This window comes from Ornithorhynchus anatinus, unplaced genomic scaffold (genome assembly GCF_004115215.2).
Source record: "Ornithorhynchus anatinus isolate Pmale09 unplaced genomic scaffold, mOrnAna1.pri.v4 scaffold_264_arrow_ctg1, whole genome shotgun sequence".
Classification (NCBI taxonomy): domain Eukaryota; kingdom Metazoa; phylum Chordata; class Mammalia; order Monotremata; family Ornithorhynchidae; genus Ornithorhynchus; species Ornithorhynchus anatinus.
In genome coordinates this window covers 3,930,642-3,953,340 of record NW_024396743.1, presented here as the reverse complement: position 1 = coordinate 3,953,340, position 22,699 = coordinate 3,930,642, and the positions used below count along the sequence as shown (strand labels likewise).

General features: G+C 60.0%; 1 protein-coding gene across 3 annotated transcripts in view; it reads left to right on the top strand.

The window, feature by feature from the left end:
• The window catches only part of CCDC57 (coiled-coil domain containing 57), a 68,501-nt gene extending 45,802 nt beyond the window's left edge, over positions 1–22,699 (top strand). Inside the window, exon 13 of one of the 3 annotated variants that reach the window (XM_029057046.1) lies at positions 22,287–22,699. In XM_029057046.1, coding sequence (XP_028912879.1) covers positions 22,287–22,680 — 394 coding nt within the window. In that variant the 3' untranslated portion in view covers positions 22,681–22,699. Of the gene's footprint in view, positions 1–146; positions 456–22,286 lie in introns of those variants that run through there. The other 2 variants (XM_039911044.1, XM_029057048.2) reach the window with 2 other exon arrangements.

The window sequence follows — 22,699 nt, the reverse complement described above, 5'->3', positions numbered from 1 at the left end:
GATCCGGGAGGCAGAGGACGTGGGTCCCGATCCCGGCTCCGCCGCTCGTCGGCTGTGTGGCGTCGGGCAAGCCGCTCAACTGCTCTGTGTCTCGGTTTCCTCGTCTGTAAAACGGCGATTTAATCCCTGTTCTCCCTCCTGCTTAGACTGCGAGCCCCACGTGGGACAGGGACCCGGTCCGACCTGATAATCTCTCCTCTGACCGAGTGCTCGGAACGGTGCTCGACAAAACGAGTGCTCAACGACAGCTAAAAAAGGGCCATCTAAAAGTAAATAAATTCCACTGATGAAGTGATTGAAAGAAGAAAGGGAGAACCCAGATGAGCCCGGGTGAGGACGAAAGCCATTCGCTGGAAGCATTTATCCGTTGCCCCCGAGAATCGATTTCCATCCCTCTGTTCGGAGAGCAGACGTCCAACCGGGGTGCAGGCTTATAAAGGTTATTAAAAAAATGAGAAAGGTGTTTTTTAAGTACTTCCCAAGTGTTTAAGCGGCGTACTAAGCGCTGAGGTAGATGCAAGATGATCGGGGCCCACGCGGGGCTAAGTTGTGTGGAAGGGGAACCGGGGGAGAGTGAGCCCCGATCCTATCGCCGCTCCAAGCCGCCCCTCGCTTCCGGGGCCAGAGTAAACCGGAGCGGAGAGAGGCCGCCTCGCCCCCCCCCCCCCGCCCCCCGAGATCTCCGAGAATCAGGACCGGGATATCGGATAAGCTGCCCCGAGGTAGTTGATCAGGATGGCCGCCGTCCCTGTCCCACACGGGCCTCCCGGCCCGTCCGGCAGGAGGAGCGCGGGCATTCGAATCCCCACTGAGCGGTTGAGGAAACTGAGGCTCAGAGGCGTGAGGTGACTCGCCCAGGGTCGCCCAGGAGAAGGAGCCGCGTTCTCATCCCGGCTCCGCCACGTGTCCGCTCTGCGTCCCCGGGCCAGTCGCTTCACTTCTCCGGGCCTCCGGTTCCTCATCTGGAAAACGGGGATGAAGACCGGGAGCCCCCGCGTGGGACGGGGACTGTGTCCAACCTGATTAGCGGGTATCTACCCGGCGCTCAGAACAGTCCTTGACATGTAGTAAGCACTTGATAAATACCATGATCGTGCCCGGGGCAGGATTAGAACCCGGGTCTCCGGACTCCCGGGCCCAGGATCTTTCCTCCCCGCTGCTGCTGCCCTCTGACAAGACCTACACGTTTCCAAACAGGGTCCTAAAGACCCCAAAAGGCCCGTTTGCCCTCCGCTAAATCCCCGCCCCATGACACTGATGCTTAACGATGCTACTAACGATAATAATCGTGGCGCCTGTTAAGCACTCATCACGTGCCGAGCACCGTTCCGAGCGCCGGGGTAAATACAGGGGAAGGAGGTTGGACCCGGTCCCCGTCCCCTGTGGGCCTCACACTCTTTCGACCCCCACTGTGGACAGATGAGGTAACGGAGGGCCAGAGAGGCGAAGCCACTCGCCCAGGGTCACCCGGCAGACGAGCGGTGGAGCCGAAATCAGAAGCCATGACCTTCCGACTCCCAGGCCGGGGCTCTGGCCGGCCGCACCGGGTTGCTTCTCAGCTGATCCGGGGCGACTGTTGAGTAAGAAGCCGGAGAGATTGGCAATAGGTTAGACGAGGGTTCAAAGGGAACGGAGGATCCAAGATAGCTCCCGGGGTCAAAGCGGGCAGAACGGACCCGCCGGGGAGCAGGGCGGCCCGGTGGAAAGACCCTGGCGCCGGGACTCACGGGGCCGTCTTGGAACGGCGTCTGTTGAGCGCTCACCGCGTGCTTCCGGACGAGGTCACCGAGGCCCGGCGAGGCGAAGCGACTGGCCCAGGGTCGCCGGGATCGGAACCCGGGCCGCCCCGCCGGCCCGGGCTCTCCCCACCGGGCCACGCCGCTCCTCTGGTCCCGGCTCCGCCGCCGGGCCGCGGGGAGGACGGCTCCGCTCCCCCGGGCCTCCGTTCCCTCGTCCGTCAAACGGGTAGGAAATCGCCGGCCTCCCTCCCCGGTAGCCCCCGGGCGGGACCGCGTCCAACCGGATCATCTTGGCTCTACACCCCCGCTCTCGGCACGCGGGAGGCGCTTAATAAATACCCCGGTTATAGGCCGAACGGTTCCTTCGGAGGAGTTCCTCGGAGTCTAAAAACTCAAGGGGTGAGGGCCCCGGGATCCCCGCACCCGGCAGGGCGGGAGAGGAGAGGTCAAGGAGGCCGAGGAGGAGCAGTTAGAGCCGCGGGAGAAGAGTCGGAGCCGCGGGGAAGAGAGAAGGCGTTCCTCCTGGCCCAGCCCGGGACGGGGATTTAAGACACAGTTCCCGTGTCGAGAGAAGAGAGCCGACTGTTAGCCAAGCTCAGTCGGACGTCCGTCGGATGTGTTGGGCGCTTGCCGTCTGCAGGGCACTGTACTGAACGCCTGGGAGGGGCCCCGTGGCCCAGTGGATGGGGCCCGGGCCCGAGAGTCAGGAGGACCTGGGTTCCGATCCCGGCTCCGCCGCTCGTCTGCTGTGTGGCCTCGGGGAAGAGGCTTCACCTCACTGCGCCTCGGTTCCTCACCCGCAGAACGGGGAATGAGACGCGGTCCGCGTCCAACCCGATCAGCTTGTGTGTCCCCCCGGTGCCGGGCACCGTACCGAACGCCGGGATGGACGCGAGCAAATCCGGCCGGACCCGGTCCCGTGTGGGGCTCACGGTCTCAGTCCCCATCTTACAGATGAGGGAACTGAGACCCTGAGAAGCGACAGGATATAAGGACGGGGACGTGAGTGTCATGGGGGGGGGGGGGGGGGGCGTCTACCAAATTCCCTAGAGTTTCGGATCCGACCGTCTGGACGCCACGGAGGGAGAGGGAATCCCGTCTACCCGCCGTTAGGTACTCTCCCGAGCAGACCCGATTAGACCGTAAGCCCGTCAGAGGGCGGGGACCGTCTCTATCTGTTACCGGTCTGTCCATTCCGAGCGCTCAGTACAGTGCTCTGCACATCCTGAGCGCTCAATAGATACTATCGAATGAAGCGCCTCGTACGGTGCTCCGCACACGGCGTGCGCTCAGTCGATCCTTTGATGGTTTTGATGGAGAGCTGACTGTATTAAGGTACGGTTCAAGACAGAGTTGGCGGTAGAGATAACGGTATTTCTTAAGCGCTTAACCCTGTGCAGAGCACTGCACCGAAGGCCGGGGAAGAACGCGTAGGTGGAAATCAGGGCCGGTCCCTGGGGAGAGGGGACAGTCTCCCCCCGTAGACCGCGAGCATTTCTTCGTTCGTCCCGTCGTATTTACTGGGCGCTTACTCTGGGCCGAGCGACCGGATTCAGGTCTCGGGAGAGGACGTGAAGGGGGAGGGCGTTCCCGGCCGGAGGTGGATGACGGGGAAGACGAAAGCAAGGTAAGGCGGGTCGGCGTCAGCGTGCGCGAGCTGGACGGGCGGGGGGTCGGCAAGGTCAGGTGGGCAGAGCGAGCGGAAAAATACTACCGAGGCACCGAGCCCGTAGTTTACCGTCTTCAAAACCACAATGGCCTCTTTATCCGACCCATCCGAAGAGCGAGGGCATCCCCGTGCATCGAGGAGAAACGGTTGCCCCATCTCCCCCTCAGCTCCCTTCCCCGGTCACGGCCCTCCCCGCCGCCCGACTTTCCCGGAAGCCTCCGGGCCCCCGCTGCCCCCAGCCGCTTGGACGGGCCCCTCCGGATCCCCGCCTCCTGGCCGGCGATCCCCCCGCGGCTAAGATCGGCCCGATCCCAGCGAGAAGGAGCCACCGGGAATGCTCGAGGGCGGCTGAAGAGGCCGGAGAAGTGGTCAGCTGGCTGGGGCTTTGCCCGCGAGAAGCAAGAGGGAAGCGGGAAACCCAGCCCGAACCTTAAAAATAATACTAATTCCGCTCTCCGGTAAGCGCCTGCTCCGGGCCAGGCACCGTACTGAGCGCTGGGGGCGGGGGATACGAGGAAGTCCCCGGCCCACGGGGGGGGGGGGGGACTCCCGGTCTCCAGTCCCATTTTCCAGATGAGGCGACTGAGGCCCGAGGAAGTGAAGTGCCTTCCCCGGGGGTCACCCGACAGACACGTGGCGGAGCCGGGATGAGAACCCGCGTCCTCCCGACTCCCGGGCCCGTGAGATCCAGTCCCTCTCCTCGAGGGATCTGGAGTACAAGGGAGGAGACGCGACGTACTAACAGATACCATCCTTCGACAAGCTGACACGTGTTGACAGAACGAGGGGTTTAAACCCCAACCGCTTAAAACCGGGCGGCCCCGGTCCCACTGTCAACATTTCCCGAGGCCCAAATGAGCTCCTCCGCCGACTCCGTCGTGGCGAAAGCTTATCGGAGAGAAGGAAGGTATCTGCGACTAGTTTCATCTGTTCGATCGTGTTTGTCGAGCGCTTTCTACGTGCAGAGCGCCATACCGAGCGCTTGGAATGGACGATTCGGCAACAGACAGGGACGATCCCTGCCCAGTGACGGGCTCGCAGTCTAAACGGTTTGATTGAATTCGATTTAGTCGAATCGAGGGCCCGGACGGGGCGGCGGCCGACCCCGACGGCAGCTGGGTCCCGCCGATCGGCCAGCGGGCCAAATAGGGGCTGCCGCTATCCCGGGATCCACCAGGGCTTAGAGGAGAGAGGCCGTCGGGAAGACGGCGGAGAAGCGGCGTGGTCCAGTGGGTGGGGCCCGGGCCTGGAAGTCCGAGGTCGTGGGTTCTAATCCCGGCTCCGCCGCCTGTCAGCTGTGTGACCTTGGGCAAGGCACGTCACTTCTCGGCGCCTCAGTGACCTCATCTGGAAAATGGGGATAAAAGACCGTGAGCCCCACGTGGGGCAACCTGATTACCTTGTATCCACCCCGGAGCTCAGAACAGTGCTCGGCACATGGTAAGCGCTTCGCGGATACCAACATAGTTATTATTATTGTCACCTGGGCAGACAGGTGGTGGAGCCGGGACTAGAACCCAGGTCCTTCCGAGGCCCGGGCCTGAGCTCTACCCACTGGGCCACGCTGCTTCACTCCCGAGTCGTTTCCCTTCTCTGGGCCTCAGTGACCTCACCTGGAAAATGGGGATTAAGACCCATTTGGGTCATGGACTGTGTCCGACCTGTGTCCCCCCTCTCCCTCCGCCCCGCACACATGCACGGTCCACTGGGGAGGCAGAAAAGACATCGAATCCCCATTTTACCCTATTCTGAGCGCCGGGGGAGAGAGGAGTTAAATCAGGTCGGACACACGGCGTCCGAGAGAGAACGGGGATTCAATCCCCATTTAACAGATGAGGAAACTGAGGCCCGGAGAAGTGCTCTGCACACAGAAGCGCTCAATAAACACCCCTGAACGAATGAAGCGAAGTGATCCGTCCAAGGGTCCGCAGCGGGGAGGAAATGGAGCTGGGGTTAGAACCCGGGAGCTCTGACTCCCAGCCCCGAGCTTCTCCCCCCCGGGGCCACGCTTCTCCTCAGTCAGCCGACCGGTCGTCTTTATTGGGCGCGTATCGGGTGCGGAGCACTGGACTGAGCGTTTGGGAGAGTACAATAGGACGATATAACAGACACGTCTCCTTCCCCCAAGAAGCTTACAGTCTAGAGGGGGAGACCGACGTGAATAGAAATAAAAAAATTGCAGACGGGGACATAAAGGCCGTGGTGCTGGTGGGCGAAAGAGAATCCAGGCTCTTTCCAGTAACCCACACCGTTCCTGGTTAAAAAAAACAGCGTAGCCCAGTGGCTGGAGCACAGCCCTGGGGGTCAGAAGGACCTGGGTTCTAATCCCGGCTCCGCCACCGGTCGGCTGTGTGACTTCGGACAAGCCCCTTCACCTCTCTGGGCCTCGGTGCCCTCCCGCGGAAAATGGGGATTGAGCCCGTGAGCCCCGCGTGGGACGGGGGACCGGATCCCACCCGATTAACTTGCATCTACCCCAGCGCTTAGTAGGGTGCCTGGAACATAGCGTTTAGCGAAAACCATTATTAAAAAAAAATCAGAACGGAAAAGAACTTCCCACCAGGCCGTCGTGCCGGTGCTTGAAACCCGCCGCCCAAACCACTCGAACGCCCCTTTCTTTCTCGCCCGTTGCTTCAAACACTCGAGGATTAGAGAGTAGGACGGTTCTCGGTTTCCCACCCACCCCCTCAAACCTTCCGAGGACGTGGCCAAATAAATCCACGTTAGCTCTCTCCCCTGAAGTTGTTCTGTTGAAAGAACGCCTGCCTTCTGGCGGAGAGGGGAATCGGACCGAAATCAGTTGGGAAGACCCAGAGCGAATACTCGAAGCGACGGCAGGAATAACCTGTCGCGCTTCGTTTCCGTGTGGTTTGGGGGGCTCCTGGGGGTCCCCGTTCCTCTGCAGGGGAAGGGGCGGAGAATCAATCTCCTCCCCGTTGGCTCCCTACCCCGGGCTCACGAGGAAGTTCTTGAAAACCGGCCCGTCAGCCCTGCCCGAGGCAGAGCCTTGAAATGAAGGAATCGTTCCGTCCGGCACCTCCCACGGAGGCCTCGGAGTGGGGTTTGGGCAAATCGGGGAGAAGTGTGGGGCCTGGCGGAAAGCGTCTAGGCCTGGGACTCGAAAGACCCGGGTCCTCATCCCGGCTCCGCCGCTCCCCGGCTGCGGGACCTTGGGGAGGTCGCTTCGCCTCGTTCGTTCGTTCGTTCGTTCATTCGGCCGTGTTTATTGAGCGCTTGCCGGGCGCAAAACGCTTTACTAAGCCCGTGGGAGAGTACAATATAATAACAGACACATTCCCTGCCCACAGCGAGCTCACGGTCTAAAGGGGGAGACGGACCTTGAGCTAAATAAATTAATAAATGGGTAGTGGGCAGAGCCGGGCCCGGGATCAGGAGGTCACGGGTTCTAATCCCGGCTCCGCCGCTTGTCTACTGTGTGACCGCGAGCAAGTCGCTTCACTTCTCTGGGCCTCAGTTGCCTCATCTGGTAACTGGGGATCGAGACCGTGAGCCCCGTGTGGGACAGGGACCGAGACCAACCCGATTTGCTTGCCTCCCCCCCCCCCCCCCGCCCCGGGCTTAGTCTAGTGCCTGGCACCTAGTAAGCGCTTAATAAATACCGTGATTATTATTAAGGGCTGTGGGGCTGAGGGAAGGGTGAAAAAAGGAGGAAAGTACGGTGACACAGAAGGGAGTGGGAGAAGAGGAAAGGAGGGCTTAGTCGGGGAAGGCGTCTTGGAGGAGATGGGCCTTCGATAAACCTTGGAAGGCGGGGAGAGTAAATGTCTGTTGCCATTTCGGCCTTTACGTGCCACGTAAAAATAACAATAATAGCGATACCAGCAATCGTGGTATTCATTAAGCGCTTACTGTGCGCCGAGCGCTGTACGGAGCACTGCGGCGGGTACAAGCTGATCAGTTCCCACACGGAGCTCACAGTCTAAGCAGGAGGGAGAACAGGGATTGAATCCCCATTTTGCAGACGACGGAACTGAGGCCCGGAGAGGTGAAGCGCCTCGCCCGCGGTCACGCAGCAGACGCGGCGGAGCCTGGATTAGAACCCGGGTCCTCCGACCCCCAGTGGGCCCCGGGCGACTCCGGCGAAACTCCGTCTCTCTGGGCAGGTGGGAATATTCCCAGTCGCAGACGCGTTCCGGAAACGCACCGGGCCCCGCTTCCCGTCGCTCTCCCGGGGGTCTCTCGCATTCCCTTCAGAGCGGAGAGCCGAGGAGACGCACGAGAGCGAGAGAAACGTACCCTGCCTTCAGCCCCGCCATCCCCCACCTGACTTCCCTTGGCGATAATAGGACGGGAAAGGGGCTTCTCGATCCTATCATCTATTTTCCTCCGCGCCGGGCAGTCGGGACGTCGCCCCCGGCCGAGGATCCGACCCCCAACCGGCTCCCCGGCTCCCAGCCGGCGCGCATTGTTCTCGCCGCCGGGCACATTCCTGCTGATGTCACGGGCTGGGTTGGCAACAAAAGGCTTTCGTGTTCGCTCCGGCTCCAGTGGAATAATAATAATAATAACTGCGGCATTTCTTAAGCGCTTACTATGTGCCAGGCACTGGACTAAACGCCGACTCGCTCCCTTTGCTCCCCTCCCCCCCCGCCCCACAGAACTTATATAAATGCATATATCTATAATTTTATTTATTTATACGGATGCCTCTTTCCTCTCATCGACGTCTGTCTCCGCCGCTGTAGAGCGGGAGCCCGTTGTGGGCAGGGATTGTCTCTCTTCATTGCCGTATTGTACTTCCCAAGCGCTCAGTACAGGGCTCCGCACACAGTAAGCGTTCAATAAATACGACCGAATGAATGAAGGGGGCGGGTACAAGCAAATCGGGTTGGACACAGTCCCCGTCCCGTGGCGTCATCTCCATTTTACAGCCGAGGGAACTGATGCCCAGAGAAGTCAGTCGTATTTACCGAGCGCCTACCGTGGGCCCAGAGCTGGACCGAGCGCTTGGGAGGGGACAGTTTCACGATAATAGTACAGCGTAACAAGAAGCGAAATGACTCGGCCAAGGTCACCCAGCAGACGAGCGACGGAGCCGGGATTAGAACCCAGGTGCTCCGGGCTCGGCTAGGCCGCGCTGCTTCTCCAAGCGGAAGCGGGCCGGAGGCCGGCACCTCGCCGGGGGAGAGCGGGGTCGGGCGTGAGCCACCTCGGAAGGAAGAACTCGGGCCCGTCCCGGAGCCGCTGTCGAGCGACGGGGGAGGGAGAGAAGCGGTGCGGCCTGGTGGCTAGAGCCCGGGCCTGGGAGTCAGAGGACCTGGGTTCTGATCCCGGCTCCGCCGTGTGTCTGCCGGGTGACCTGAGGTAAATAATCATGGTGGTATTTGTTAAGCTCTGACTACGTGCCGGGCACTGTTCTTAGCGCCGGGAGGGATACGAGGGGATCGGTTTGTCCCACTTGGGGCTCACGGTCTTGATGCCCATTTTCCAGATGAGGTCACCGAGGCACAGAGAAGTGAAGTGACTCGTCCAAAGTCACGCAGCTGACAAGTGGCGGAGCCGGGACAAGAACCCCCGACCTCTGGCACTAAACCACGCCGCTTCAGCTCTAAAATGGAGATTCGACCCCTGTTCTCCCTCCTGCTTAGACCGTGTGCCCCAGGTGGGACGGGGACCGTCCATTCACTCGGTTGTATTTATTGAGCGCTTACTGTGGGCGGAGCTCTGCGCTAGGCGCCCGGGAGAGTCCAACAGAACAGTGACCAGGCACGTTCCCTGCCCACAACGAGCTGACGGTCTAGAGGGGGAGACGGACGGGAATAGAAATCCGTAGATGCCCAATGTGGACGTAAGTGGCGCGGGGGGTGAAGAGAGAGAGCGGGTCAGGGCCGTGCAGAAGGGAGTGGGAGAAGGGATAATTTAAACTGTAGCTTCCCCGACACGTTGGACGGTGCTTGGCAGATAGTAAGCTCTTGACAGATATCCCGACTATTATTACTAGGCGTCATAATAAGCACCTAATAAATACCATAATAATCCTCCACCTGCCTCCCGGACATTTGGCGACCTCTCGCCTCCGAGCGAGAAGCCGGCGAGGCCCAGCAGGAAACAGGAAACGGCTCCGCCGCTCGTCTGCTGGGAGACCCTGGGTAGATCACTGAACTTCTCTGTGCCTCAGTTACCTCGCCGGGAAATGGGGGCGAAGCCCCCCGTGGGACGTGAACTGTCCTGATGATCTTGTACCTACTTAGTACAGTTCCCGGCACCTAGTGAGCGCCCAACAGACGCCCCGGTTATCGTCGGTGTTCTGCCCCAACCGTAGGTTTAAGGAAGACCGACGCGTTTCGGCTTTTAACGCCGAGTCAATTCCCCGACAGCGCCTCTCTCCATCTCTGTCGCTCCAGAGGAAGAGCTTCACGTGGCCAGGCGCCCAGTACGCATTAAGCGCTCGGGAAATGCCGCCGATTGAGGGATCTCTAGGTGTGCGTTATCGGACGCCCCAGGCGGGGAATTTCACATAAGAAAACACGTCGACCCACTCTGGCGTATTGGACTCCCCCTTAGGGAGAAGCAGCCCGGCCTGGTGGCTTCGGCCCGGGCCTGGGAGTCAGAAGGACCCGGGTTCTAATCCGCCTCCCTTCTCCGGGCCTCCTTTACCCCATCTGTAAAATGGGGATTAAGAGCCTAAACCCTACGTGGGACAGGGACCGTGTCCAACGTGATTAGCTGTCTCTACCCCGGTGCTTAGTACAAAGCCTGGCCGATAGTCAGCGCTTAATGGACACCGTTAAAAAAAAAAAAGACCCAGAGACGGGCGGAAAAATTCAGTAAAGAGAAGGTAGGTTCCAGGAGGAGCTGAGAGGATCTGGAGATGTTTGATCTGAAACGAGAAGGGCTAAGAAGTGCCTGGAAGGTTTTTAAGAGGCTGGAAAACAAGGAAACGAGGAGAAATTGCGAGACGGTTTGTTCAGGCCGAAGGAAGAATTTCCTGTGGACGCCGGGGTCGCTTAACCCTGGAACGGGCCCCTCTCAGAAACCGCAGAGCGGACCTTGTAACCTCCGCCATCTAAAACCAGGAAAGGTGTAGAAACTGCCCCTTGCAGCAAGAGTTACTTAATAATAATAATAATAATGGTGTTGGTTAAGCTCTTACTGCAGGCACTGTAATAATAATAATGACGATGGCATTTGTTAAGCGCTTACTATGTGCAAAGCACTGTTCTGAGCGCTGGGGGAGATACAAGGTCATCAGGGTGTCCCACATAGGGCTCACGGGCTTCCTCCCCATTTTCCGGAGTAGGGACCCGAGGCCCAGAGAAGCGAAGTGACTCGCCCAAAGGCACCCAGCTGCCAAGTGGGAGAAGGGGGATTAGAACCCACGACCTCTGACTCCCGAGGCCGGGCTCTTGCCACTAAGCGCCGGGCTGGATAGAAGCCGATCGGGTCGGACGGAGCCCCCGTCCCCCGTGGGGCTCACGCTCTTGAGCTCCATTTTCCAGAGGAGGGAACTGAGGCCCAGAGAAGTGAAGCGACCTGCCCGAGGTCACGCAGCAGTCGAGTGGCAGAGCCGAGATTAGACCTGCTGACTCCCAGGCCCGGACTGTGGCCGCTAGGCCATGCTACTTCCCCTTCCCCGTCTCTCTGAGGTGCCGAAATGCTCGTGCGAAGCCAGTCGAGCAATCGGTGGTATTTATTGAGCACTTACTGCGTGCAGAGCCCTGTGCGTGCTGAGCTCTTGGGAGAGGACAACCCAGCGGAGCTGGAACGTGCCATCCCTGCCCTCCAGGAGGTCTGGGTTTTTTTTTTAACGGTATCCGTTAAGCGCTTACTATGTGCCAGGCACTGGACTGAGCGCTGGGGTAGATACAAGGTCAGCGGGTTGTACGTTCGGAGCCCGGAGGCCCGGTGAGAAAGTTAGCCGCACCAGAGGGGCCGAGCACGTGCGGCCCGGCTGGATCTCTACAGACATCCTCGGGGCAACTGTTGAAAGGCAAAGACAATCCCTCTAGACTGCAGACTCCTTGAGGGCAGGGAATGTGCCTGTTTTATTGCGATATGGTACTCTCCCAAGCGCTCAGTACAGGGTTCTGCACACGATAAACGCTCCATAAATCCGACCGATCGAGTGTTACCCCGCTGGGCCTCCCTCCTGGGTGGTGGTGAGCCTTGGGTGGGGAGAGGCCCTGGATGAGAAGCGGCTTAGCCTAGCAGTTAGAGCAGTTAGAGAAGCAGCGTGGCTCAGTGGAAAGAGCACGGGCTTTCAGGGGTCATGAGTTCGAATCCCGGCTCTGCCGCTTGTCGGCTGTGTGACTGTGGGCGAGTCGCTTCACTTCTCTGGGCCTCGGCGACCTCATCTGGAAAACGGGGATTAACTGTGAGCCTCCCGTGGGACCACCTCATTACCCTGTATCTCCCCCAGCGCTTAGAACAGTGCTCCGCACCTAGTAAGCGCTTCGCAAATACCAACGTTATTATTGTTATCATCAGAGTCCTGGCCTGGGTGTCCGCCAGGTCTCTGCTGTGTGTGACCTTGAGCGAGTCACTTCACTTCCTCCGTGCCTCAGTTCCCTCCTCTCTGAAGCGGGGATTACCACCGTGAGTCCCAGGTGGGAGGCGTCCAACCTCGGGCCCAGCGCTTAGCACAGTGCCTGCCACACAGTAAGCGCTTTAAAAAGGCGGGGAGCGGTGCGGCCTAGTGGAAAGAGCACGGGCAATAGGACAGGGCTTAATAGGGGAAGGCTTCTCGGAGGAGACGTGCTTTTAAAATGGCTTTGAAGGTGGGGAGACTGTCGCATGTGAAGAAGAAGGAAGTTCCAGGCCAGGGGCAGGGTGGGGGCGAGAAAGCGAGATCGAGGTACAGAGACGACGTTGGTATTATTATTATTATTATTATCGTCCTTGCTGAATTGATTTCCCAACCCCTGTCTACCCTGGAAGGGAGGTTACAAAGGCCACGTGCTTTTAGTCCCTTCCCTGTCGCCCTCCCTCTCTTCTCAAGAAAGGAGGGAGACCGAGGCACCGAGACGACGACGGTATCGTTAGTATCATTATCGTCCTCGTCCTCGCCGAACTGATTTCCCGACCCCCGTTTTCCCCGGAAGGAAGGTTACGGAGGCCACCTGCTTTTAGGCCCCGTCGCCCTCCCTCTCTTCTCAAGAAAGGAGGATTTTACCGGATCGACTTGCTGCGCTCTGGACATGGGCCCTCGGGGCAGACTATTACTGCCATGTTTCTTTCCCTTCCCGGGAAATAATCCATAAGGAACCAGGCTAACAGTTGCTATCCCGACCTGCCGGGACGCCTCGCTTCTCACTCCCGGCTCCGGAAAGTCCGCACTCCTCTAACTTAGGTCATATAATGACCCCCTGCATCGACTCCCCGTTAACACGTAGCCTCCCATCCCCGTTCCCCCAGCTTTTCTCCTGTCGTTGCCGGAATTATCATCATTTCTATTATCGCTGCCCCGCTTCACTTCTCTCTGCTCTTTTCTTTTAATGGCATGCGTTAAGCACTTATTACGCGCCGGGCACCTGTACTAAGCGCTGGGTTAAATCCAAGTTAATCAGGTGGGACGCCGTCCCCGTCCCACACGGGGCTCACGGTCTTCATCTCTGGGTAGGGACTGGCTCCATCTGTGGCCGAATTGTACTTTCCGAGCGCTCTGCACACAGTAAGCGCTCGATAGATAGGACTGAAGGAACAGATGAGGTAACTGAGGCCCGGAGAAGTGAAGTGACTGGCCCAAGGTCCTCGCGACCCCTAGGCCTGCGCTCTATCCCTTAGGCCTCCCTGTTCGGTGCCGGGGCTGACTCCGACTCCCCTTCTTCCTCCCCTCCTCCCCCGTCTCCTCCTCCTCTTCTCTCCCCCCCTTGTCTCCTGGCCCCTTTCCAAGCTGGAACAGTCTCTCCCGCCCCTTCCCTCCCCTCCTCGGGAGAGGGAATGTGAAAAGGGAACAGAAAAGAAGGAACCAAACACAAAGACAGATCCTCAGGAAAGAGCCCCGCTAGCTGAGATGCTACCGACTTCTCCGTCCACCGGGGCGGCCGGGCTGTTTTTAGAGAGCGGATTCCAAGCGCTTAGTACGGCGCTGTGCCCCTAGGAGAGCGCTCAGTAAGTACTCTCGAATGAACGAAGGCAGAGACCCACTGGGCTTTCCCTCTCGGGCTCTGGGCCTGGTGGACAGGAAGTCCAGGTGCCGGCCACACCTGCTGTCAGTCGCCGAGGTGGCCAGCTGGTCCCCCTCCACCCACTAGCCCGAAGGCCAACGAGACTAGTCCTTCCCCACCCCCCACCCACCCATAAAGACCCTGCCCGGAGCCCGGAGTGAAATCCAAAATCCTGGCCCCAGCTGGGAGGGGAAGAGGCAGCACCAGGGATCGCGACCCCTTCTTTCTCACACGCTCTTGTCCGCTGCGTGACCTTGGACGAGTCACTTCTCGGGGCCCCGGTTAGCCCATCCGGACGGAGGGGATTGAGATTCATTCAGCCGAGCGTTATTTATCGAGCGCTTACGGTACTGAGCGTTTGGGGGAGTACGGTACGACGATAAAGAGGCACGCACCCTGCCCACGGTGAGCTTACGGTCTAGAGACGAGTTTACAGTCTGGAGAAGATTAAGCCAGGGGGACGAGGACTGCGTCCAACCGAATTGTATCACGGTATCTGGTGAGCGCTTACTGTGTGCGAAGCACCCCAGCGACTGGCACGTGATAAGCCCTTAAAAAACACCATCATATAAAAAAAGGACACTGCTCTAGGACCCTGTAGACTGTCAGCTCCTTGTGGGCGGGGAATGTGTTTGTTTTACAGTAGTCTCCCCAGCGCTCACTAAAGGGCTCTAATGGCAACCGTCTCCCCGTTGCTCGATCTTGTCCATCGCGTCGCCCGCGTCCTACCTCGGGCCAGGGACGTCCTCCCTCCTCATGTGAGGCAGATAATTGCTCTCCCCTTATCGAAGGCCCACCCCCTCCCAGAAGCCTTCCCTGACTGCGCCCTCCTCTCCTCCCGCTCCCCTCTGCGTCGCCCCGACTCGCTCCTTTCATTCATCCTCCCTCCCATCCCCGCGGCACAGATGGCTATGTCCGTCATCCACTGATTTATCTATACCACCGTCCGCCTCCCCCGCTGGACCGCGAGCTTAGTGTGGGCAGGGAGCGTGTCTGGTTATCTGGACTCTCCCTAGCGCTTAGTACAGTGCTTTGTACGCCGTAAGGGCTCAGTGAATATGACCGACTGACCGCTCAGAGGGCGGGAAGCCCGGGAAGCCTGAGGGAGGCCTCTCATCCCTGCGGGTTTTTTCCTGCCAAGGGCGGAAGCCGCTTGGAAGCTCCCAGCCCGGCCCGGAGCAGTTATTGTCACCGGCTGGACACAGGAAATTCCTGTCAGAGCCCCAGGGGTGCCCACGGCAACTCCTCGGCGGCGATGGATCTTTCCGAGCTCGCCCGGGATCTTTCCGAGCTCGCCCGGGAACACGAACCAAGACCGGGGCCCTCTCACCCCCCAGACCGGCGGGGAGGCGGGGAGGGGCAGGGAGACGGAGTCGTCTCCCCTCTCCTCGGGAATCTCCGGCGGCGGCCTCCGCATCGAGCCCCGGCGCCTCACCGCCGCGGCTTTAAAGCCCCCTCTCCCCTCGTCCCCTCCAACCTCACCCCGCCGCTCTCCTGCCGCGAGCCGGCCCGCACCCTTCGCTCTCCTAACGCCAACCCGCCCCTCGAGCTCGTCCGTCGGGCCGCCCGGCCCTCGCCCGCCTCCTCCCTCTGGCCGGGAACCCCGTCCCTCCTCGGATCCTCCAGCTCTCTCCACCTTCAAAAATCCTCCTAAAATCACTCTTCCAAGAGGCCTCCCCTGACTAACCCCTCTCCCCGCCCCCCCCCAAGCCGTTCACCCTCCGGTCCGCGGCCCCCTAGGCGTCCGTGTTACCGTCGCTCTTTCCCTCTAGACTGTAAACCTCTCTCTGATGACGACGGCGGCGGTGGGATCCGTTAAGCGCTTACTCCGAGTCAGGCGGCGTTCTAAGCGCCGGGGTGGACGCTGGCTTAATCGGGTCGCCTACAGTCCCACGTGGGGCTCCCGGATTTAGCCCCCATTTGACGGCTCAGGTAACTGAGGTAGAGAGAAGGGAAGCGGCCTGCCCAGGGTCACGCGGCAGACAAGTGGCGGAGTCCGGATTAGAACCCGCGCCCTTCTGACTCCCAGGCCCGGGCTCTAGCCACCAGGACGGGCTGCTTCCCCTGCAAACGGTAGGTGCCTGAATGAAGCAGCGTGGCTCAGTGGAAAGAGCCCGGGCTTGGGAGTCTGAGGTCATGGGTTCGAATCCCAGCTCTGCCACTTTGTCAGCTGTGTGACTGTGGGCGAGTCGCTTAACTTCTCTGCGCCTCAGTGACCTCATCTGTAAAATGGGGATGAAGACCGTGAGCCTCACGCGGGCCGACCCGATGACCCTGTATCTCCCCCGGCGCTTAGAACAGTGCTCTGCACGTAGTAAGCGCTTAACGAAGACCACCATTATTACTGTTAATACCACCGGTCGATTGACCGACTGGGAAGCAGACACATCTAAGCCCGTTTTATGGAGAATCCCGAGAGGAAGACGCTTACTCTATCCCTACCAAGATTTATCATTATTTATTGTTATTCTCAATAGCAGCAGTGATAATAATAACTAGCGGGGAACGTCGTGCTCCTGACATCCTCGTCCAAGTGCTTACTGTGACGTAGAGCAGCCCGTGCTCAGAAAATGCCTCTGGTACCCTGAGTGAAAGAAAAGGTGGGCGGAGAAGGGGCGGTTTTCTCCCGCGCCGAATTTTAGCTAGGAACGTCCGCAAGAGCGAGATCGTTACCTGCTCCACTGAGAAGAAAAAGAAAAAAATGAGTCATCCCTGAGCTGAGGCCTTGAAGTAGTTGGTCAATCAATACTTCCACCTGCCTCAAAACAGAACATTTATCGGCGGGCTCCCTCGACTTCACAAAAATAATAACGATAAGAATCACGGTGCTTGTTAAGCGCCTACTATGTGCCGAGCACTGTTCTGAGCGCTGGGGCAGATAGGAGTTAATCGGGTTGGGCCCAGTCCCTGTCTCCCCTGGGGCTCGCGCTCTCAATCCCCATTTTCCAGATGAGGGAACTGAGGCCCCGAGAAGTGAAGGGACCTCCTGAACGTCACACGGCAGACGCGCGTCGGAGCCGGGATTAGAACCCGGGACCATCCGACTCCCAGGCCCGTGCCCTATCCGCTAAGCCACGCTGCTTCCCGCCGCCCGCCGGGTCCATATCCGCGGGGGGTGGTGGGACGGGGCTTTGGGGGAGGGAGTTAAACCTTCCGAACAACCCGGGAGGGAAACGGGCGTGGGTGACGATAAGGATGGTGGGATAATTTTGCCTTCAGCAGATCACTTCTCTGGGCCTCGCGACCGTCTCGCTCTGCTGCTGAATGGTACTTTCCCAGAGCTCAGTTGGGAGCTCGGCACGCAGTAGGCGCTCAATAAATACTCCCGAATGAATGAACGAAGAGCCCTTCACCATAGGTGACAGTCCTGTGAGATGCGGTCCTGTGAGAGAAGGTCCCGGGGTTCCGATCGCGGCCCTGACACTCATCCGCTTGCCGGGTGACTCTGGGCAAGTGGAGTCCGGCCTAATCGTCTCGTATCCGCCTCGGCCCTCAGCCCGGGGCTTGCCCCATTCACTCATTCGTTCACTCGGTCGTGTTGATCGAGCAGCCGCTCCGTCCGGAACATCGAACTAAGCGCTCGGGGAAGTACAACGGTAAACGGTGACGTTCCCTGCCCACCACGAGCTCACAGTCTAGAGGCGGGGAGACAGACATCAATTCAAAGAAATGAAATGACGGACATAAGCGCCGTGGGGCTGGGAGCCGGGGGGGGGGGGGACGACAAAAGGAACGAGTCGGGACGACGCGGAAAATACACAGTAAGCCGCACGCTGAGTCCCCTTAACAAATACCGCAGTTATCGTTATGAGTTTTGTCGTCGATGGTGGCGGTTTTTTTATGGTCTTCCGTCACCTCATGTGTAAAACGGGGTTTAAGACCGTGAGCCCCGGGTGGGACAGGGACTGTGTCCGTCCCGATTACTTTATATCTTCCCCGGTGCTTAGAACGGTGCCTCGCACATAGCAGGCGCTCCACAAGTACCGTAATGATGATTATTTGATACAGAGTAATCGGGTTGGACACGGTCCCTGTCCCCCACGGGCCTCGCAGTCTTAAACCCCGTCTTCCAGACGAGGGAACCGAGCCCCAGGGAAGTGAAATGACCCGTCCGAGGTCCCCAGCAGGCACGCGGCGGAGTCGGTAGGAGAACCCAGGTCCTTCTGACTCCCGGGCCCGGGCTCGATCCACCGGGCCTCACTGCCTCTCATCAGTCGACCAGTCAATCCGTCGTACTTCTTAAGCGCTTTCCGCGTTCAGAGCATTGTGCCGAGCGCTTGGGAGAGTACAGTATGAACGATAAAACAGACACATCCCCCCCCCCCCCCCCAGTGAGCTTTCGGTCTAGAAGGGGAGACAGACATGAGTATAAATAAATGATGGATCTGGACATAAGCGCCGTGGGGCCGAGGGGGCGGCGAATAAAGGGAGCGAATCAGGGCGACGCAGAAGGGAGCGGGAGTAAAAGAAAAGAGGACTTAGTCGGGGAAGGCCTCTTGGAGGAGACGTCCCTTCGGTAAGGCTTCGAAGGGGGGAGAGTCGCTGTCGGAGAGGAAGAGGGAGGGCGTTCCAGGCCAGAGGCAGGATGTGGGCGAGAGGTCGGCGGTGAGATGGATGAGACGGAGGTAACGGTGAGAAGGCGAGCGTCGGAGGAGCGAAGTGTGCGGGCTGGGTTGCGGTAGGAGAGGAGCGAGGTGAGGTGGGAGGGGGCGAGGAGATTGAGCGCTTTCAAGCCAGTGGTGAGGAGTTTCCGGCTGATGCGGAGCCGGATGGGCAACCCCCGGAGGGTCTCGGGGAGCGGGGAAACGTGACCCCAACGTTTCTGTGGAGAGACGATCCGGGCGGCGGAGCGAAGTATGTTCTGGAGCGGGGAGGGACAGGAGGGAGGGAGGTCAGCAAGGGGGCTGAGACGGGTAATCCGGGTGGGACGGGAGAAGTGCTTGGATCGACATGGCGGCGTCTTGGATGGAGAGGAAAGGGTGGACTGTAGCCCCCCCCCCCCGTGAAGGTGGAACCCACAGGATTTAGCGACAGATCGAATCTCTCCTCTCTTCTGATGATAGTCCGCGGGAACCGTTTCCTTGAGAGATCCTCGTTTCGATATCGGCATGCACGAATGTCCTCCTTCAGCGGTTTGGGAGACGACCGCGTTACCCTCCTCGGGCCGACGCGGTCTCCGTGTGGACGTCTCGCTGCTTTGAAAGTGCACCTAGGATGCCAGTTGCTCGGCAGAAACTGGGGCCCGGGGAGGTTAAGGGCCTTGTCCTAGTCACACACAGCAGGCAAGTGGCAGAGTTGGGATTAGAACTCGGGGCCTCTGACTCCCAAGACCTGTGCTCTTTCCACTCAACCGTGCTGTTTTTCTCTAAGGTGGTCCTTAAAAGAGCCCATTCTCCCTCATCCGAAAGGGAGATTTGACTGCAGATCTGGCTGGCGGGGGGGGGGGGGGGGGGGGGGGGGTTCTAGAATTTTCCAGAAAGGCTCCGCGGCCCTCTAGCTGGTACGCTCTCCGTGCCCATTTTCCAGATGAGGTAACTGAGGCCCAGAGAAGTGAAGTGACTTGCCCAAGGTCACCCAGCGGACAAGTGGCAGGGAGGCGGGAGTAGAACCCGTGATTTAACAGAAACGTGCTTTAAATCCGAACGGTGAGGGTGAAATCTACCGAGCGGGGAGCGAAAACAGAGAGAGTCCAGCTTTTCCCGACTCCCGGTCCTGAGCTGCTCCGCCACTGACATCCGGGAGCGAGGTCAAGCCCGGCTGGCCGTTTGGGTCCCCCCCACCTTGGGAAGCAGCGCGGCTCCGTGGAAAGAGCCCGGGCCTCGGAGTCAGAGGTCGCGGGTTCGACTCCCGGCTCTGCCGCTTGTCAGCTGCTGTGACCGTGGGCGAGTCACTTCACTTCTCTGGGCCTCCGTGACCTCATCTGGAAAATGGGGATGAAGATAGTGAGCCTCACGTGAACAGTGCTCTGCACATAGTAAGCGCTTAACGAATACCCACGTTATTATTCCCCCCGCAACACGCCCAGTTCCCCGGGCCCACCTGGGCCTCGGATTTTCCGCCCCCAAGGAGGCGGAATCCCCGGCTGCCAGGGAATTCCGGCCGCCTTTCGATTCAGCCCCGTCAGCCCTTCCTTAATCACTGGATCCGTTTACGATCCTCCGATTGCCACTAGGAGCAGTTTGAAGAGAACCCCGGTTGAACTCATTCCCAGTTGGGATAATGAGCCCTGTGAGAAAAACGCTAAACGAAACTGGGTTTATTTAAACTGGAGAAGAGGAGGGTGCTTAATAATCATCGTCGGGCGTAATCTACCAAGGGTTGTTATAAACAATTATAAGCAGCCAGTCTGTTTCCTCAGCCGGCTTAAACCGCATAGAAAGGATGTAGGCGAGACGGGGAGAAGTCTTTTCGAGGGCCGGGAGGCTCTGGGAGCCATCGCTAAGAAAGGTTGTGGATGATGATTATCGTCATTGTTTTTATTACGGTATCTGTCAAGTGCTCACCGTGTACCGACCACTGTACTAAGCGCCGAGCAAATCAGGTCGGTCCCAGTCCCCGGCCCGCGGAGGGCTCGCGGTCTTCATCCCCATTTTGCAGGCGAGGGAACCGAAGGACAGAGAAGTGAAGTGGCTCGCCCGGGGCCACACAGCAGGCAAGCGGCAGAGCTGGGATTAGAATCCACGACCTTCTGACTCCCGGGCCCGGGCTCTAACCCCTAGGCCACGCTGCTGCTCGGCACGACTGATCCGGGTTAAGCACCCGGTGTGCGTCAGGCACCGTTCCAAGCACCGGGGCGGCTACAAGTCGATCAGGTCGGCTGCGGTCGCGGTCTGAGGGGAAGCGGGAAAACGGAACACGCGTTTTATCCCCATTTTAGAGACGAGGACGCTTTGAAGCCCGGAGAAGTGAAGCGACGTAACCGAGGTCTCACCCAGCCGGCCAGTGGGGGAGCCGGGATTAGAACCCGAGTCCCGGGAGTCCCGGGCCCACGCTCCAGCCGCTGGAGTTTTTATTTGTTTGCTTGTTTAGAGAAGGGCAGACTCTCCTTCCGGCGAAAAGAGTCAAGGGACTGGACTAGAACTCTCCCTTTCATTCACGCAATCAACGGTACTTATTGAGCGCCTACTGTGTGCAGGGCGCTGTACTAAGCGCTTGGGAGAGGACGCTACAACGCTGGACGGACACGTTCCCCGCCCACAGCGAGCTCAGAGTCTAGAGGGGGACTTGCCGCCGGATCCTAGGATTCTCCGCATCCCCCCGGAATACGGAGGGAGACCCCCGCCGGAGCAGGAAGCCGAGCGGCTGGAGGTTCCTGGGGGGAGGAGCGGGGGAAAGGTCGGCGTTTCGTGGGGGATGGGGCCTTTTCCCGGGCCACACTTGGGCCGCGTGAAGCCACGCCGGCCGGCCGCAGGTGGTGCAACGTTTGACCTTCGCGATAGAAAAGCGGAGACGCTTCTGGCCCGCTCCGGCTCCTCGTTGGCCCGGACGCCGCTCAGCCGGCGTCCCGCGACGTCTCGCCCGACCGGAGGCTCCGGCCCTTGGCCGGACCGGGCTCCGCCGGGGCGGGCGGCGGGGGGCCCCGGGCGCGGGGGACGAGGGCTCCGAGGGGAACGTTAACCAGCCGGGGCCCACCGCCGCCTGCCTCCCTTTGACTTCCGAGAGGGGCCCGGGACTGGGCCCGTTTCAGTTTCGCGTGAGGAAATCGTCCCGGCGGGCGTCGCCCGCCTCAAGATGTTGGCGTGGGGGAGACGGAGAGAGAGACGGTGACTCTCCCCCCACCCCCCGCTTCAAAGCCTTATCCGAGGCCCACCTCCTCCAGGAGGCCTTCCCGGACGGACCCCCCCCCCCCGCTTCTCCCCTCCTCTGCGTCGCCCCCCTTCGCTCTCCCCCTCCCTCCCGGGCCCACGTCATCTATGTCCAGATCCCTCGTTTTATTTATTGGTATTGATGTCTGTCTCCCTCCCCTCTAGACGGTCAGCTCGTTGTGGGCAGGGAATGTCACCGTCTATTCTCCCAAGCGCCGAGTACGGTGCCCTGCGCACGGTAAGCGCTTAATAAATTCGACGGAACGAAGGAACGACAGAGAGAGAGAGAGAGAATCCGAGGCCGCAGCCTCCCTGAGGGGGTATTTAAAGAACACACAGCCACAGGACCGCCCGGCCCCCCCGGGGCTCTGAAGCCGGAGCGGAAAAGTGGCACTTGTCCCCCCGGGTTCTCTCAGCGAAACTCCCGCCGGGCAGCGCCCGTGTCCGTCGAGGAGCCCCGGGAAGCGCATTCCCAAGCTTCTCCGCCTCCAACCCGGGGAGCGGAAGGAAGGCGTCCCCGAGGGGCGGTACCCCCGGGGGCGACCTGCCGTCTCCCCGCGGCCCTCCCGCCGATTTCAGAAACCCCGTTGCCACGGCCGAGGCCGGTCCGGCGCGTCCTCTTGGTCCCGTGGGCCCCGGTAAAGAAGCAGCGTGGCTCACTGGAAAGAGCACGGGCTTTGGAGTCAGAGGTCATGGGTTCGAACCCCGGCTCTACCACTTGTCAGCTGTGTGACTTTGGGCAAGTCACTTAACTTCTCGGTGCCTCAGTTACCTCATCTGTAAAATGGGGATTAAGACTGTGAGCCCCACGTGGGACAACCCGATTCCCCTGGGTCTACCCCAGCGCTTAGAACAGTGCTCGGCACATAGTAAGCGCTTAACAAATACCAACATTATTATTATTAAATTCCCCCTCCTCTCTCTTTTTCTCGCCCCTCCTACGCAGGAGAGACCCCTTCCCCTCAGACAGTCAGCGGCGGCGGCCAGGAACGGCGGCGGCAGAAGTCGACCCGGGCTCCGCCGGCCTTCGCCGTCGAGGCCACGAGGGTGCGGGTCCGGCCCAGGCCCGAGGCCCCAAGTCCCCCGCCCCGGCCTCGGCCCAGAAGAGCCCAGAGCTCCCGGGGGATTCCCAAGATCCGGAACTACAACGTCAAAGACTGAGGGGCCGGGGCGGCTCCGGGGCCCGCCCCCGGTGCCGGGCGCCCACGGGGAATTGGGGTTCGACCGCTCCTCGGGGCCGGGGAGGCGGGGTCGCGGCAGGCGGGATCGCTGGAGGGCAGGCGCCCGGAGGCTGGGCGGCCATTCGAAGAGGGCATAATTTGTGCCGTCCGCAGAGTTAATTACAGTTAACGAGCTTCC